Source organism: Anas platyrhynchos, chromosome 7 (assembly GCF_047663525.1).
Source record: "Anas platyrhynchos isolate ZD024472 breed Pekin duck chromosome 7, IASCAAS_PekinDuck_T2T, whole genome shotgun sequence".
Lineage (NCBI taxonomy): Eukaryota > Metazoa > Chordata > Aves > Anseriformes > Anatidae > Anas > Anas platyrhynchos.
In genome coordinates, this window is record NC_092593.1 from 26751627 (window position 1) to 26767421 (window position 15795).

The window sequence follows — 15795 nt, forward strand, 5'->3', positions numbered from 1 at the left end:
AAGTATAAATTACTATCCTGCTCGTAATGTTGTGTTGTGAGTTCCTGAATTGTTTGGCAGGGCCAGTTTAAAAGTCATTCTGACTCTCCACTTAGGCTGTTGTGTGGCAGTGGTTGGCACGTTGGGGATCCTCCAGCCCACAGCTGTCTGTGTTGAAGGGCAATTTTCCACGTGTGTCTGTACAGATGTACCACTTACGGTGTTTTGCTTCAAAGCTGGCTTGAAATTTTGTTGAGATTTGCTCAGAAGGAGCTCTAAAAAATATTTTGACATGCATACAGGTGAGAGAAAGTAATTTGTCTGTCTGTCCTGGCAAGTGTAATGTGGAAGCAGGTAGAAGAGTAATTGTCATGGGTATGGCCTTTAGCACCTGACAGTTTGATCCATACGTGATGGACAGTGTTTTTCCCACCCTAATCAGTATTTTTATATGCAGGAGCAGAATTTAAAATTATGACTTTAACTGTGTGGGTGATTGATTGTAAGCTTCTTGCTGCCCGCTTACAGTATTCCATCCAAGTGTATCCTTAGTTCTTCTTAAACATAGTTCTTCCCCGCTGGGTAGCTAAACAAGCAGACCTCACAGTATTTTAGGGAGTTGCAATGGATGCAGTTATACACACATGCATATATTGCCTATGTTCCTCAATCTGGCAGCCTACCCAAAAGCCACCTTAGTGTGTTTGCACCCAAAACCATGACAAAATCAATTTTTAATATGTAATTTAGACTGCATTATAGATAGCACAGCCTACAGAAAATGCTAGTGGGTGAAAAACTCCAGTTGTCTTTATTGGTTTTCTGAATTTGGCCCTGTGACAGCAGCCTGCAGCCTGAATCCCAGAGAATAAAAGGGTTTCAGCTAGATGTAAATTGTGCTTTCCTGGGCAAGGAGACTTGAAAGCAAAAGACAATTAAGGAAGGATTGGAATTGTCCTGTTTGTGCTCCTGGTCACTCCGGGTGATACTTTGCTATCTAGATGTAGGCATCAATTTGCTGCCAGAACTCAGAACCTGGAGACCTTGAAGAGTTTAGGGGGACCCCAGGAGGGACAGCTGCAGCTCCAGACGCCCCCAGCTACATTGGTGTCCTGAACTCCAAACCTTGTGCTATTTGTCTGAGATTGCCCGGTGCTTCTCCCACGTGCCTGGTGACAGGACGAGGGGGAATGGGCTAAAGTTGCGCCAGGGGAGTTTTAGGTTAGATGTTAGGAAGAACTTCTTTACCGAAAGGGTTGTTAGACACTGGAACAGGCTGCCCAGGGAGGTGGTGGAGTCACCATCCCTGGAAGTCTTCAAAAGACGTTTAGATGTAGAGCTTAGGGATATGGTTTAGTGGGTACTGTTAGTGTTAGGTCAGAGGTTGGACTCGATGATCTTGAGGTCTCTTCCAACCTAGAAATTCTGTGATTCTACATCCACAGTTAGGCAGCCACCTTCTAACCTGAAATGCTGACTTTTTTTTGATCCACTGAAGGGTTCAAATGCTGTGAAGTAAGGCAGAAGGCACTCCTGTTCAGGGTAGGTGTTAACATCTCTGTCTGGCTTCTTAGTAAAATTAAAAACAAAATAAAATAAGAAAATAGGATTACATCTGGCCTGGAGATGCTTCTTTTGCCATTGTGTTGATGCAAGCTTTCAGTTTTTAATTGTGCACAAATGGCAGAACTTCTCTTCTGTTTTTTCTAATGTAACCAATTTAAGTCTAAGTGTGGTTTCTACCATATGCTTGTTTCAACCATATTTGCAGTTAAAAAAAAATATTTCCAAAACATAAGAGTTCAGGGAAAATACACTGTTAACCATGAATCTGTGTAGATACTAATCTTTGAAGGTGATGCTAGCAAAAGGAAAAAGGGTTGCTCTGCATGGCTTGAAGCTCAGCGGTGCAGAGATTTGCTTAAAGAAGGGAAATGGTGGGACTTTATCCTCAGCTTTGTCAGAGAGGATGCACTGTGAGTAAGGCTGCCCATGCACACACAGTATGTGCTGTGGTGCTGTGCTAGAAGGTACCCTGCAAATTTTGACAAGGAGGGAAGTGCCCCTGATGTAACTGAGGTTAAAAGCTGTTGTCATGAGAATAAAATTTGAGTTTGGCTCGTGTGTTTGAACCTCTGCTGTCTGCGACTTACTGCTGCAATGCAGCAAGATGAGGATAACTAGTTTTTTAAACCAGGTTCCTAAGTTTAAAGTACAAAGTGTTGCTCTGCAATAAAACAGCGGTGCTTATAAATAGCATGTCTGTATGATCAACTTGGTATGCAGAAAGGAGAGTGTTTTCTGTGTTTCATCATTCAGGGAAAAGAAATACTTTTTCTGTCTTAGCTCACAATAGTTATTATAAATGTTCAGCCCGAACGCCAGAGCATAGGTAGAATAGTGCAGAAATGCAACACGACAAAAGGAAAGCAATAAGGAAAAGAAAATATTGTTTCTTGACAAAAGAAAGCAGATGGGAGTATCTCCTAAGCAAACGTCTCTAGAGCGTCTATAATAAATGGCATGAGTGATGGTTTTCCATTACCTTTTGCTCATGTCTAAGGAGGGCAGTGACGAACAGATTAAAGGTATGTGTATGATGGGCATGGGCCACGTATGTGGTGCATGTTGTCAGGGTGCTTACCTATGTGTGCAGTTTGTTATTCACTATGCAAATCTCGTGACCAATGTTAGTACTGCCTCTGTCACTGTGCAGCATTGCATGGCCAGCCCATGGCATGAGCTGGGACTGCACAGGAGTCAAACTGTACATCTCTGATTAAGGTCCCTTCTGGTGACCTTCCTGAAAAGAGACTTCTTCAGGGTAACACACAGCAGGTAAACACAACTTTTGCTCCCATGCTATGCTTTGGGCTTTCAGGTTAATAGCCAGTTACTGTGTTTTGATGGGACTTCTGAAAGAATAACCAAATCAGTGTCTGCTTTTGTCCTAGCTTACTTTAATTGCAAGAATGATCTTTTTTATTTATTATTTGGGTCATGATTAAATATTCCTCACGGTATGTTGGTTATGGTTCTGTGGTCTTTTACTGAATTGGAAAGAAGATTCTCATGGTCACTGCTGGTGACTGATATCGCAGAACGGGTATGGCACTGAACTGGTTTTGGAACCATGTTGAGGGTATTTTTAAAGCCTTATTATTTTACATGCTGTATTTATTTCCTGTCTTCTAGTTAAATGTGGGCATTTTTATTTATTTATTTTTTTAAAAAAAACAACCAACAACAACTGAGTTACTGTTCATTTCTCCCCATGGGAAAAGAAAGAAATGAGAAGAGTGGTTGGGATGATGGCTTTGAGAGTATAAGTAGCAGTGTATTTGAATTTGGAATATGGCTTATTCAGTTGTGAAAGCTGCAAATAAAATGCCAATGCGGCTGGCTTGCTGGTAGTTCAGCAAGAGCATTTCTCTGCAGAGTTTATGTTTATATGAAAAGGATTTGGAGATTACATTATGCTGAATGATACAAGTGTCTCAAGATCCGTTTTCAAACAGTTGTATTGAAGAGTGACTAAAAATTGGATGCAGGTCACCCGGCACTCTTTGTTCATACAGGGAATGAATGATTTGAAGGAGTCAGTATTTATTGTACTGAAGGATTATCTTAAAATCCAACACTTTTTGGCTTTAGTTTCTATATGCAAATAATAAAATGTTTGTATATCTAACTAAACTGGAACTGCTAAATGGGGCTGCTAATGTACAGCTGGATATTATTTGATTAACCTAAAGCTGAGGTATAGGTTTGAGGTTGTTTGTTTTTTTTTTTTGTTAGTACAGTGTGATGGAATCACTTGCTGTATAGGTGTTTGACTTACCCTAATAAAAAACTGAGTATATAATTACATTGATGCTTATAGTTTTTAAAATGTATTATTAAATATAGCTTTGCTGTTTCCCTATATGAGCACTACTTACCACAGAAGGGGGAAGTATCTATAATGCTCAGTGACACTGCTGATGTATGGTAATCATACTTTATTGCTATCCTGATATTAAAGTCACTGTTGTACCACTAAATAATCCATCCTAAAAGGCAAAGATGTGATGAATTACAGACAAAAGGATAAGATACAGTTTCTGCTGAGATTTGGAATGAGTCACATATTAACAGGGCAGAATTGGCATAGATAGGAAGACACAAGGCTCAAAAACCTAAAGCTGTCTAACAGGACTGTAAGAAAATGCAGAGGCATGCTGGACAATGTTTTGCATATGAGGAGAGGCAAGGCTAGGAAATACTGAGGAACAAACTGGAGTTTGCAGATGAGTGCTGTTGGCCCATGTCTGTATTTGCATGGGCAAGGAACTGATCAATTGCCTTGTTTTGTGGAACCTCTTCCACTCGTGAAGCAGCCCTGGCCTGAAAGGAAGGAGGAGAGCTTCAGTGAACCCCGTCTGAGGGGACAGCAGGATTGCAAGCAGTGCACCAGGACTGGAGTTAGAGGGGTCCGGAGTTGTGCATGGGGTTTGTGTCCAGGGAAGCCATTTGTTTAGCTGAGCATCATGCAGAAAATGTTATTCGAAGTATTGAAGTCAGAAAATGAATAATGGCATTAAATTGCATGTGTAATTAAAATATTGGTGAAAGATGTGATTAATCTCTGGGGTGTATTGTAGAAGAGAGTTATTAAAATTCAACTACCTAAATTTGGAAGGTTTGCGCCATTTTAGAATAGAAATAGATATTTGTACATGTTTGCAGTGTTGGGCCCAGAAAGATAAAGTGCCAGCAAGTAGACAGAGCTCAGGCTTTGATAAGGAAGGAAGAAAAAAAAAAAAAACCCTCATCTGTAAAGAGGCCATTTGCTGAAGTAAAGGATTAAAGAGGCTTCTGGGTTTTAGCCGTTTTAAGGACCAATTCAAGCTGGGCCTTCAACGCTCTTATCGCATGGGCTTAGAGGGAAAGCAAACCATGTGAAGAGGAGCAACGTTTGAGTTGAGGGATTTGGTTTCCTTTTGACTACTGGCAACGTTTGGACAGCGGCACAAAATGGCCATTTCTTGGCATCAGTCTGTTTCTTCAGAATCTTCTGGTGAAAATGTGCATAACTTGTGATACCAAGACGAAGATCACCCAGACCAGAAAAACGTTTTCACCTTCTGATTTTTGAGCATTCATGCAATGCTAGAACTCAAATTTAAGGCTGTTTTGCTCTTCCTATTGATTTTCTGCATAAGTGGAGATCAGAGAGATTGCCTGGGTATAAAAACTGTTGCTTATCGTGAGTAAGGGCAAGAACATCAGATGTTCTGGTCATTCCTCAGCATCAGGTGCCTGGATTTGTTCCAATTGTAGCTACAGTGAAGACAAAAATTTTGCTGAGATTGAATGTAGTACAGTTGCTGCTGCATGGTTAAGTGTCCCTCTAATGAGGAAACTTTATTGCATGTTCAAACTTCTATTATAGATCCAGCAATTATGGCTGCCATCAGTCCCAGCCACTATAATTAATATTATAACTGTCAGTTATAATCTTTTTTTCACTTGCAAAATTTGGAAAATCGTCTGAGAACAATGTTCTCTGCATTTTTTATTCGCCTAGGGACAAATAATTTTGGAAAGACTTGGAAAAAAAAAAAGTCATTTTTATTTAATTTTGGATAATATGCGAGTTTCCTTTCTCAAGTTACTAAAGGTGTTTTCCCTCTCCCCCCACCTGGAGTTTTTTCAGGGAGTGTTTTATGGCACCAGTGTGTTCTGGTAACGGGACAGCTGTGCCACCAGGAGCTGCTGACTGGTCTTTGAGGTTGTTCCCAGGCAGCACACGAATAGGCATGAGTAGCTGGTGAGTCCAATTGGAAATGCCTGCACACGGAAGCTGTTTAGTCTGTGGCTTCTCCAGAACAACTGTCTGCCTCTGTTCCCAGGGAATCCTGGCAGTCAACAGTGGGAGGCAGATCTGCTCTGAATAAAACTTTCTTCCCATTCTCCTCTTGATACCCTTTGCAGAGCCAGCCCACTGCATGCATGCAAAGTGAAATTGGTGTAGGGAGTTATCCACTTGTCCTTCAGCTGCCCTTCAACCCAAAAAACAGTGCCTGGTCTGTCATTTACATGCATCTGTTTGGGAAGGCAAAGTAGTAATGCTGCTACTTTGTAGTAGTGCAAGAGGCAACTGCATCTTGTGAGCTCATGGAAATAAAATTTGTGACCCCGTGTGTTGTCATAGCATTGTTTTCAAAGTGATTTTCCATACAGGCTGAATGTGGGCTTGTATAATTGGTAGGGGAGAGAGCAGCAGTTGCTCAGTGTGGTTTCTGGAGATACCTAGGGAGAAAGTAAGGACTGGTTGAACTGAGACCGTGAGCCCCCAGTTTTCAGGGCCTAATGCAAAACTGCACAATGAGAGCTGTCCTTAGCATGAAGTGGAAAGCTTTGGAGTCTGTTCTGGTCTGGTGGAATAGCCACTGCCAGTTGTAGAAACTAGTAGTACTAGTCCAGTTCTGCGTGTTTGCAGTCATTCTCGATATCAAGAGTATAGTTTCCATCTCAGAACTTGATAATACACGTGGTTACCCATAACTGCAAATCTTTGTTTTTTTCCAAGAACGTGTGTTTTTCTCATTTGACAGCAGTTTTTATGTAATTTATCAGGTCACGGATAAAAATCTATAAAACAGAGCTTGAAATCATCTAATTTCTGTAGCTCAGCACATCCTAAATAGCACAATTTCATCAAATCCAGTAATTCACCAGATGGGTATTGGCACAGGGAAGTTTGTATTTGACCACTGTACACCTCTCCATTAGACTACCTGGAACTCTTCCTTGTTTTCCTGCAGTACTGTTGACCTGTTGCTGTTTATTTTGTCTCTCAGGCATGCCGCTTCTGGTACGAAGGAGCAGTGATCCAGCTTTGGGCCCCCCTGCTGACTTTCACCCAAGTGCTTCTCATCCCAGTGACCACAGTCTCAAACATGTTACAGCAGTAAGTGTCCACTTCACTCATCTTTTTATTTGGGCAAAAACTGTTCTTACCTGTTGATACACAGCTGTTTTATAAGCTAAATGTGTTTGGATCTAAAGCAAAGTGCATCATACTCGTTTTCTGTGAAGGAGAGAATTTCCTCTGCATAAAATGGGTGATACAGTCATTTAGATGATATAGTCAATTAACAGTGGTTCACTTTTCTCCATACGATATTTACGTAAAGCTTAATGGCGACATAAGGCACCGTTGTGCTTTTAGTAATTGTTTCTTTGTTTGGCATTTTATTGTCCAGTTTATCATTGCTTAGCGGGAAAAAAAGTACTTACTTTTAATACGCATCACCAGTCTTGAACCTCTTTATGCTTCCCTGGCCTTTTTGATGACATTTTTGCCTGCCTTTGATGTGCTGCTACTATCCTGCATGGTCTCTTCTTTCTCCCATGTCTCTGTTTTACAATCTTACTCTTCCCTTCTGAGGACAAACTCAGGTGCAGCATTGTCACTACTAAGTACAGAAGCAAACCCATAATTGATTGGACATTATTGCAGGCTGTTTCTGATCTTCTGAAAGTGATACTGTGTTGGTGACACTTAGGCCATATTCTTTATTTTGCATTTTTAAGGCCTGAAGCTTTGTGTTTGCATGTGGGGAAGGTGTTCCTTTACTACATGCAGAAAGGTAAAATTGTGTTGAATTTGTAAATGTGTCGGCTGGGATACGTATGTGTATCAAACAGAACAGAGCTTTTTGGTAGATTTGATATTTGCCTAGAAAGCTCTGCTGGGTCTGCTTCTGCACTGCTTTATGCCAAATGAACACTGGCTTAATTGATGTTGCAGATGCACCTGCATTTTCTTTCCTTGTGAAACTTCTGTTTTTTCCCCTTTTCCTTCCCTGATCCGGTCCCTGTCCCCACTTGTTGGAACTGATCTGTATCACTCCTACTTCCACATGCCCAAACAAAAAGGAAAAAACAAAACCCCAGCTTCCTCATTTGGCATGGGGAGATGTTTCAGCCTCGATCGTAGCTCGTTAATGCTGTAAGAATCCATGAACAGCTGTATTGGCGCATTAGGGAGAAAGGAGGAGCGAAATAGAAAAGTAACTAATGCTGGAGGTGGGAACCAGTTCAGCTGAAGATCTTGCATTTAAGACCATATCTTCCTTTAGTTTCACAAGAACAAGGTAAGTTTTAAAAAAAAAAAAAAAAAGTCAGGTGACTTGCATCTAAATGAATCTAAATGACATTTTACGGGTCTCAGTGTTGACTGGAATTCTGAAGAGCAACACACGATTTTAGGTCAACTGTTCATTGTTTCTCTTTGGTCAGCTTTGGGCACATCCAAATGCCTAGTATGCATCCGGTTTTACAGTGTCTTCTGTTATTTGCAGAGTGGTGCAATTTAAAAATGCTCTTGACTCTCCAAGTACATTATGGTGTTTTAGGGGCTTCACGTAAATGATGTGCTGTGTCATTTGTCAGAGAGCTGAGAGGTTTTTCTTGAGGTGTATGCTGCCAACGCTTACATATTCAAGAAATGCTGGCTTAGTCTGATAAATTGAAGTACAAAGAAGAGTTCTGTAATGTTGCAAAAAAGTTTGCAAAGTTGAGAAATTTGTCAAGTGAGCATATTAGTGCTGATTCTGGTATTTCATAACTTGAACAAAAACAGACAAAATGGTGAAATCATTTATTTCATTCCAGAAAGTATTTTATGTTATGTTGTTGACTATCAGGGAGAGAAAGACAGTTTTTGTTTTGGTTGTTTTTTTTTAATATTAGCAGCAGTAAGCCCTTTTAATGCAATTATATGGGGACTCCAGTTGTATCTGTAGGCTGAAGGCTTACACTGCTTCACTGAGTTGTATCAGTACACAAGACTCCTCTAGGCCTAAAGGAAACCTCTGTGCCTAAAAGACAGAGCATCCCTCTGTCAGCTATAGGGTTAACAGCAAAAGCTGGACAGCTAACAAGAGTGAGGAAGGTTCTCAGATTTTGAAATGTTGTGTAAGTGGGGGAAAAAGTCCCAGAAGGTTGAAAGTTTTTATTGTTAAAATGAAAATCTGTTACAGCAAAACACATTACACCAGCTCTTATTTTTGCAACAGTACTATTTCTAAAACTCTCATCGTCAATCATACTGAAATATGCTTTGGCATAATGTATTGGGAAGCATAAAAAGCTTAAATAACTTAAATTAAGTACAGATTGTTTTAAAACACAAGGAAGAATTGATATTTGACAAATGAAAAAACATGGCACAAACAGCTCTGCATTTTGAATATAGCTGTGCTCTTTCACACAAGCTTTAAAGGGGTATTTAGAGAAATTTCTTTTGTTCTGTATATTGCAGCTGAAAAATTAAAACTATTATTACATTTTCTTTGCCACATGTTTTTTTCTAATTAAGCTGCTTGTGAACATTCATATGCAAGTTGGAAGAATCAGAACTATGAGTAGTGTAAACTATCTTCAGTATACACTATAAAAACTACGTGTTTGCATTATTTATGCCACTGCTATCTTAGTTTCAAATATAAAATTATATCTGTGTTCTATAATTCACTTGGTTGTTCTTGGCACTTTAGGTATCAAACACCAAAATTCCCACAGAACAGTCAGTTTGGTATTACATAGAAATGCTCGTGGTTATGCTGTCTTACATGATGTGTACGGATAGTAGGTGGTCAGGTTTTTAAGAGGTGATTGTCATATGAACATCAGGGCAACACTGGTTTGTCTCTAGGTGAGTGCAAGGCAGATGTGCAGTAGGGTAACGCATCAAGTAAAATTGATGCATTTCTTGCACAATTTCTTCATATTGCATGCACAAACATGCAATAGGGTAAGAAAACTGCTGCCTGGTCCAGGAGAACTGGATGAATGTGACAAACCATTTGAGCAGTACACAGTATTTGTAGAATCTAATCGGAGTTCATACTCTTTTCAGATGTTGTCCTGGTGTATATTCAGAGGAAGGCAGTCTCATGCCATATTATGATTACCAAAAGGAAGTGTCTTTTGAGTGACCAGGGAGCTTGAGATGAATTTAAGCCATTCGTTCACGTTTTCCTCTGACACTTGTTTTGTCTTAGCTATAGTTTTAGCCCCAATTTGCAAAATGTTTCTAGATCAGTCAAAATCTGATCGTGAAGTCCAGCATCTGTTCTCTCAGACTGGAAGTCATTTAACAGATGGTACGGAATCTGAGTCTCTCGTTTCATCCAGACCTTTCCTTCCTTATCGTGATAGCTGCCACAGAAAAATCTAGAGACTGTATTCAGGGAAAAAGGGGGATAGCAAAAATCCAAATATGCTATCAAAGAAGAGGTATTTCTTAGTGAATTTGTTAATTTACGAAGGCAGCTGTTAACCTCTTCTGACTAGTCACGATCGCGGTGCCCTGGCCAGGCTTTCAGAAATGCAGACTCCCCCCTGCCTCTCCAGAGGGGACTTCAGGGAAGAGCAGTCAGCGTAATGCACTCCTCTGCAAAACTCTGTGCCCAAAGCTTTGCTCTGGCAGTAGCCAAGTATTGGCCCAGCAGCTTTTTGGCTGCGAGTGTCCTGGCTTTGGGCTATCCGGTTGGCAACAGACGTGAAGCCTACTCCCGGGGACCCCACTCAGAGTGAGGCCATGCTGTGGGACTGAGGCAGTCGAAGCCTTTGGGATGGAGGAAGCCTGCTTTTGCCTCCAGCCTTTCCCTCAACCCTTGCACAGCGTGCCTCAGGGAGTGGAGCTGGATTTTATGCTGGCTGCCCAGGCCTGGCTGGAGGCCACTGCCCAGGCACCAGTCAGGTGCTGATGGGGCATGCACTTGGGTTCACCATTGAACTTTCTAGGGCGGAGATCACGTTTTGCTGCTTTTCCTCAGTCTAGTTCAGCAGTACTGAACCATAGTAATTATCATGGTCTAATTAAAACATCTGAACTTCCCTTTCTGAAGCTATTACCTTTGCTTGTCTCTGCTCAGGGACAGACTTCTCCACTCTCTTAAAACTCACAATGGATGAAGTCCCTTTTAAGTTGATGGGAGTTCTGCATTAATTTGGGAGGGATGAGTATTTCACCTCCTCTCGCTAACCTGCTGATTATCATGGGGCTGCCACATTCTGGATGACCTCCTTTTCTTCTATAGTTGCATGTTTCTTCAATAAATACTTGGGTTAACTTGGAGTTAATCAATAGGAATGGCTGATTAAATTGCATTTATCCATACTTAAGGATACAATGAGATGTAGGATCAATTGAAGAGCTGCTCCAGCAGCTCTGTCCAGTTTCCATTTTTACCTAAAAGTGACTTGAAATTGACCGTATTTTATGCATTGTGGACATATAATTTGCAATTTTGTATAAGGTTCATATATAATCAGAACATTTTTATGTTTCAAGCCCTTGTTAAAAAGGGTCGAAACCTGCCCTGGTTCTTCTGGCCATTAATTGTGTTTGTAACGTATTACCCTTTCTGATTAAGAGTCTGCAGATTAGCATAATGTGAGCGTGTGTAGGGATGCAGCTCCATGGCTTGTTCCTTTTGCACGCTGTTTTATGTGCGTATGTAAACATGAAGTCATACCACAATCAGAGCTTGGTTTTGAGGTAAAGATTATCAATAGTACTTTCAAAATGTTTGGGTGTTTCGTGGTAAGTAAAAGCTAAAAATATTGTTTCATCTAATTAGGCTGTTTAAAAGCAAGGCAGGGCACGAAAGGTCTCTCTTGGCTCAGTGCTGGAGGGCTCAGCGCTGGAGCAGTGGTTGTGGGTTTGTACCTTGATGATGTAATGCCTGAAATCCAATGCTTTTGATGTGTTACAATTAGGCAACAAATAAAGGAGGAGTGGAAATGCATCTTAGGTGTTACAGTGTTTGTTGCAGGGTAGAAGGAAGACTGTTTCACTGAAGTGACATGGTTTAAGTCTGTCTTTCAGACCAGGGAGGTACTGAAGTTCTGGAAGGCATTCACTTATTTTCTAGTGAAGTTTTCCCATTAATATTTTAGCTCCTGCTCTTGAAATTTCTGCTGTGTAGAACTGAACCCCAGATTTGGGGAGACGGGAAAGAACTTGCTGTCATTCACCTGGGAGGTTCTGAACAGTGCCGGGTTTTGAAAGGCAATCCTGATCTGGGAGAATCCAGTTTTTAAAGCAACTGCCGTGTGCCTGTTTATGCTGCGTGACTTCTCATCAGCGTGAGAGCCAGCCAGCGCATCGCTCTTGATGTGTGATTAGCTGATCAGAGGGACGTCTGCAGCCGGGGAGCTCTGAAGTTGTTGGAGCGAGGCGCTGCACAAACCGGAGCTGCGTGGCAGCCGTACACCGCAGCAAACCGCTCCTCCTCGAGCCTTTCATAAATCCCGCTATGCAGCTAGCTGAGGGCTGTCAAATTAACAAAAGCCATTCCTCCCTGAGTCTCTCTGTTGTTTTTCCACCCTGTGCTGCTTTCCCCCCACTGCCTTTGTAGCGTGTGCCGTGGCATTTTGCATCAAAAGGAAATTACTGTACACTGTAGAGGAAAAACTAAGAAATCTAAGCGAAATATTTGTAGTGCTTCAGAGCAGTGAATTGATCATCTGAAACAGGACAGAAATGCCCTGTAGTAATTTCCTTTTTGGCGTGCGCAAAGAGGTACGTGCGGGGGAAAAAGACTTCTTTGTGCTTCCTTGCATGGCTTACCCTTCAGAACAAGTGCATTGTTTTACCTGTATTGTGCAAGGTGAGCGGTGGGTGTAATTTACATATTTTTATTTGAGAAGGATAAGTAGACTTTGTGATTTCTTTTAATAAGGCTTAATGATGACTGTTCTGTGACGTTAATATACTATATAAATTATCAGTAATAATGGTACAATCAGTAAAATGTTATTCATTGTTAATGTGTTGCTTTCTAAAGCTTGTTTCCAGTGAGAGGAATGCAGGCTTTTCAGTGAATATTCATGAGAGAAAGTATCTATTATGAAAGCCATCAAAGTTCTCCATCATTCTGGAACTTATGTTAGTAGGGGGCTGAGTTTTGTTTCCTTTTTGAAATAAATTTTGGGCCTAGGCTGTCATTTCAAAGATGCCTGATTGTTTATAAACCTTCCTCCTTTGTCCTCTGCCTTGTGTAGTCAGGTAGATGTGACTGCAGATGATGGAAGATGGCTGTGAGACTTAAACTCTTTCTTTTTCCCACGTGGCCTATCTTACAAAGAATGCGGAGAAATTATAGGGTGGGAATAAGAACTGCTGACAAAAAAGGAAAAAAGGTCATGCTTTCAATGCTGCTGACACATATTCATCTCTTATAGCTACATCTTTGGGGTCCTACAAAATACTGTCATTCCATCTGGAACAGCTTTTAGCAGGCAGCTTATGCAACAGGCTCCTTGCACTGAAATTGGAAGGAAACATTAGCAAGTTACTTGTATGTCTGACAGTCAAATTAAAAGTGGAAGATGGCAGTCAACATGGCTCATACATATATATCATTTACTGTCAAGCTCTAGAAACATTTAGCTAAAATAAAATTGGTTCTCAGTCAGCGTCCTATTGAAATACAGATCATTAAATATATAGACACCATTTTCTCAAAGCATAGTAACCCAGGGAACAAATGGCAATAATGGCAGATATCTCTGATACCTAGTTAGGCCCAAATGTTGCTGTGACATTAAGAAAAAACTATTTCTTTTTTATTTTTTAATACATCATCTTACAGTGCACAGATCTGTGAGGCTGTGCTCTGGTTCTAGTTAATATTTTTGTATTTCTGAAACTGAGGCCAGTGGCTGCATTACTCTTAGTGTTGATAGTAACTTAAACGCTTTTTTTGGTAGAAGAGGCCCATTAGGTACTTTAAGTACCCATTGGAAAGACGTTATCCAAGGATTTGTTCTTTTCCTTTGTAGATGGTGTCTCAGCTAATCTGAATACACAGGTTTTGCAGATCATCATTTTTGAAACATGCAAATTCACAATTCTGTTTTTTTGTTTTGTTTTGTTTTTTATTGGCAGTAGATCCTTATTTACTCCATACTCTTTAAAGCAGTTTCTGACAGTGACAACTGGAATGAAGGGAGGAATATTCTAATGCTTCTGTGTGCTGTGTGCTTTGGGCATTGCGTGTGTTTGGTATGTTGGAGTTGGGAATAGAAAGCTGAGGCCACTGTGAATATCGACTGAAATGGTAAGGGTGATTCAGCGAGATTCAAGATCTAGAATGAGCATCTCAACTTCCTTTTTTTGTCTGATAAAAAGGAAGTGATTCAATCTAGAATAAATGCTGATGAGTTGCTGCGAAAGCAAATTTTGGTCCCTGTTCCTCTGTATGATGAGGAACAAGAACTGTCTGTTAGTGAGGCACCCTGGTATGCTGGTGCTGAACACCCAAAGAGGGGCATGCTTGTGGTCTGAGCTGGTACTGTTGTTCTTATGTTGTATTCCAGATTCTGAAGTGTATTTGGAAGTTCAGAGTATTGTTCCCAAACAATATTATTAAAAACAAGAAACCAAAAAATTTTGGACTCAAGTGATCTTACATAAGTACAGTTGCTCCCAAAGTTATTATTTTTTTTTCCCTGCTTGGGAACCAAGATGGTTATTGGTTTGTGATTTATTCATTTATTTTTAATGTACTACTAATAAACACTGCCTTGGTTTAATCTAGGTTTCTGGTAGAACATATGGATCCCCAAGCTTCTATCTCAATAACGCAAGTAAAACAGCTTTCTTGCTTGCACTAGTCCTAAGGAATGCTCATAATACACTATGTGCTGTGTCTGAGCCGCAGCATGCAGTGTGACTGGGCTGAGAGCACACTGTGGCGTCCCACAGACGCTCTCCTGGTTGGGGAGCCTGTTGTCTCTTTAACAACTGGCTTAAATAAGGCAGCATGAACTTGGACTTCAAATAAAAGAGCTGCCAAGTTTTTGGTGGCTTGCTTGCTCCATTGAGCTAAGTGGTGGTACATCTGCAATGATTATACATTTAATACCTGTGGAGATAAAATGGCCACCTCCTTTTCCTTTCTTCTGCTTTTTTGGAATTCCCAAGTGCAATCAATTTCACAGTGTACCTGTCAGCTTCACGGAAACAAAAGCAAAGCCCTGCCTTTCAGCTCGCCTCACCTCGGTCTAAGAAACACGGCCAAGGCTTCTCAATTTGGAATTCAGTTCCAATCCCCTTCTGCTTCTACCCCCCACCATGCCATTCTGCAGTAATCTGCAGGAATCTTTGTCCAGCAGCAGGCTGGAAAGCAGGCAGAAGACTGGGACTTCACCCTGTTGTTCGGGGGTAAAGTGGGTTCTGCCGGCAGATCCGGCCGAGCACCGGCCAGTTGCTCTTCATTGCATCCTCATTTTAGGATGCCTTTCCGAAGAACCCTGATGAAGTCTCTGCTTCTAATGCAGGAGAGGCGTATTCCAAGGGGAATCTTATAAAACATTTCTATGAGAGTTTGGAAGAATGTTAAAAGGAGGAGAGACCAGGGAATAGAAACCCACAGATTAAATGGATGTCAAGTCACAAAGAACAAGAAACTCTATTTATCAGCTGGAAGAAAGATATCTCCTATTTGGTTTTAAAAGATGTAGCCAAAGTATGGGTGTTTCATCTAAAAATAAATAATCTAAATAAATCATGTCTCTGAAGTGCTGCAGTCCTGAGATTGCAAACAGATTTGTCACCAAGTTCTTGTATGGATATTCTCTTTAGTCAAAGGATTTCTTAACACTGTTTTGGGTTTAAAAGCACAGGAGTGTATTCCTCAGATCTGTGAGGCATTGGCAGTAGCTGCAGAGGCATCAGGTGTTTCTGCGTGCTTCTGCAAAGATGTGCTGTTTCTTAATTATTGGTGGTGTTGAAGATTCTTCAGCAGCTAT

At 40.9% G+C, this 15795-nt stretch overlaps 1 protein-coding gene across 7 annotated transcripts in view; it reads left to right on the forward strand.

Moving 5' to 3' along the window:
- Positions 1–15795, forward strand: part of PARD3B (par-3 family cell polarity regulator beta) — a 399043-nt gene that overhangs the window by 123477 nt on the left and 259771 nt on the right. For 6 of the 7 annotated variants that reach the window (XM_072041064.1, XM_072041061.1, XM_072041062.1 and 3 more), the window contains one exon: positions 6825–6934. In XM_072041064.1, coding sequence (XP_071897165.1) covers positions 6825–6934 — 110 coding nt within the window. Of the gene's footprint in view, positions 1–6824; positions 6935–8010; positions 8124–15795 lie in introns of those variants that run through there. The other variant, XM_072041065.1, reaches the window with a different exon arrangement.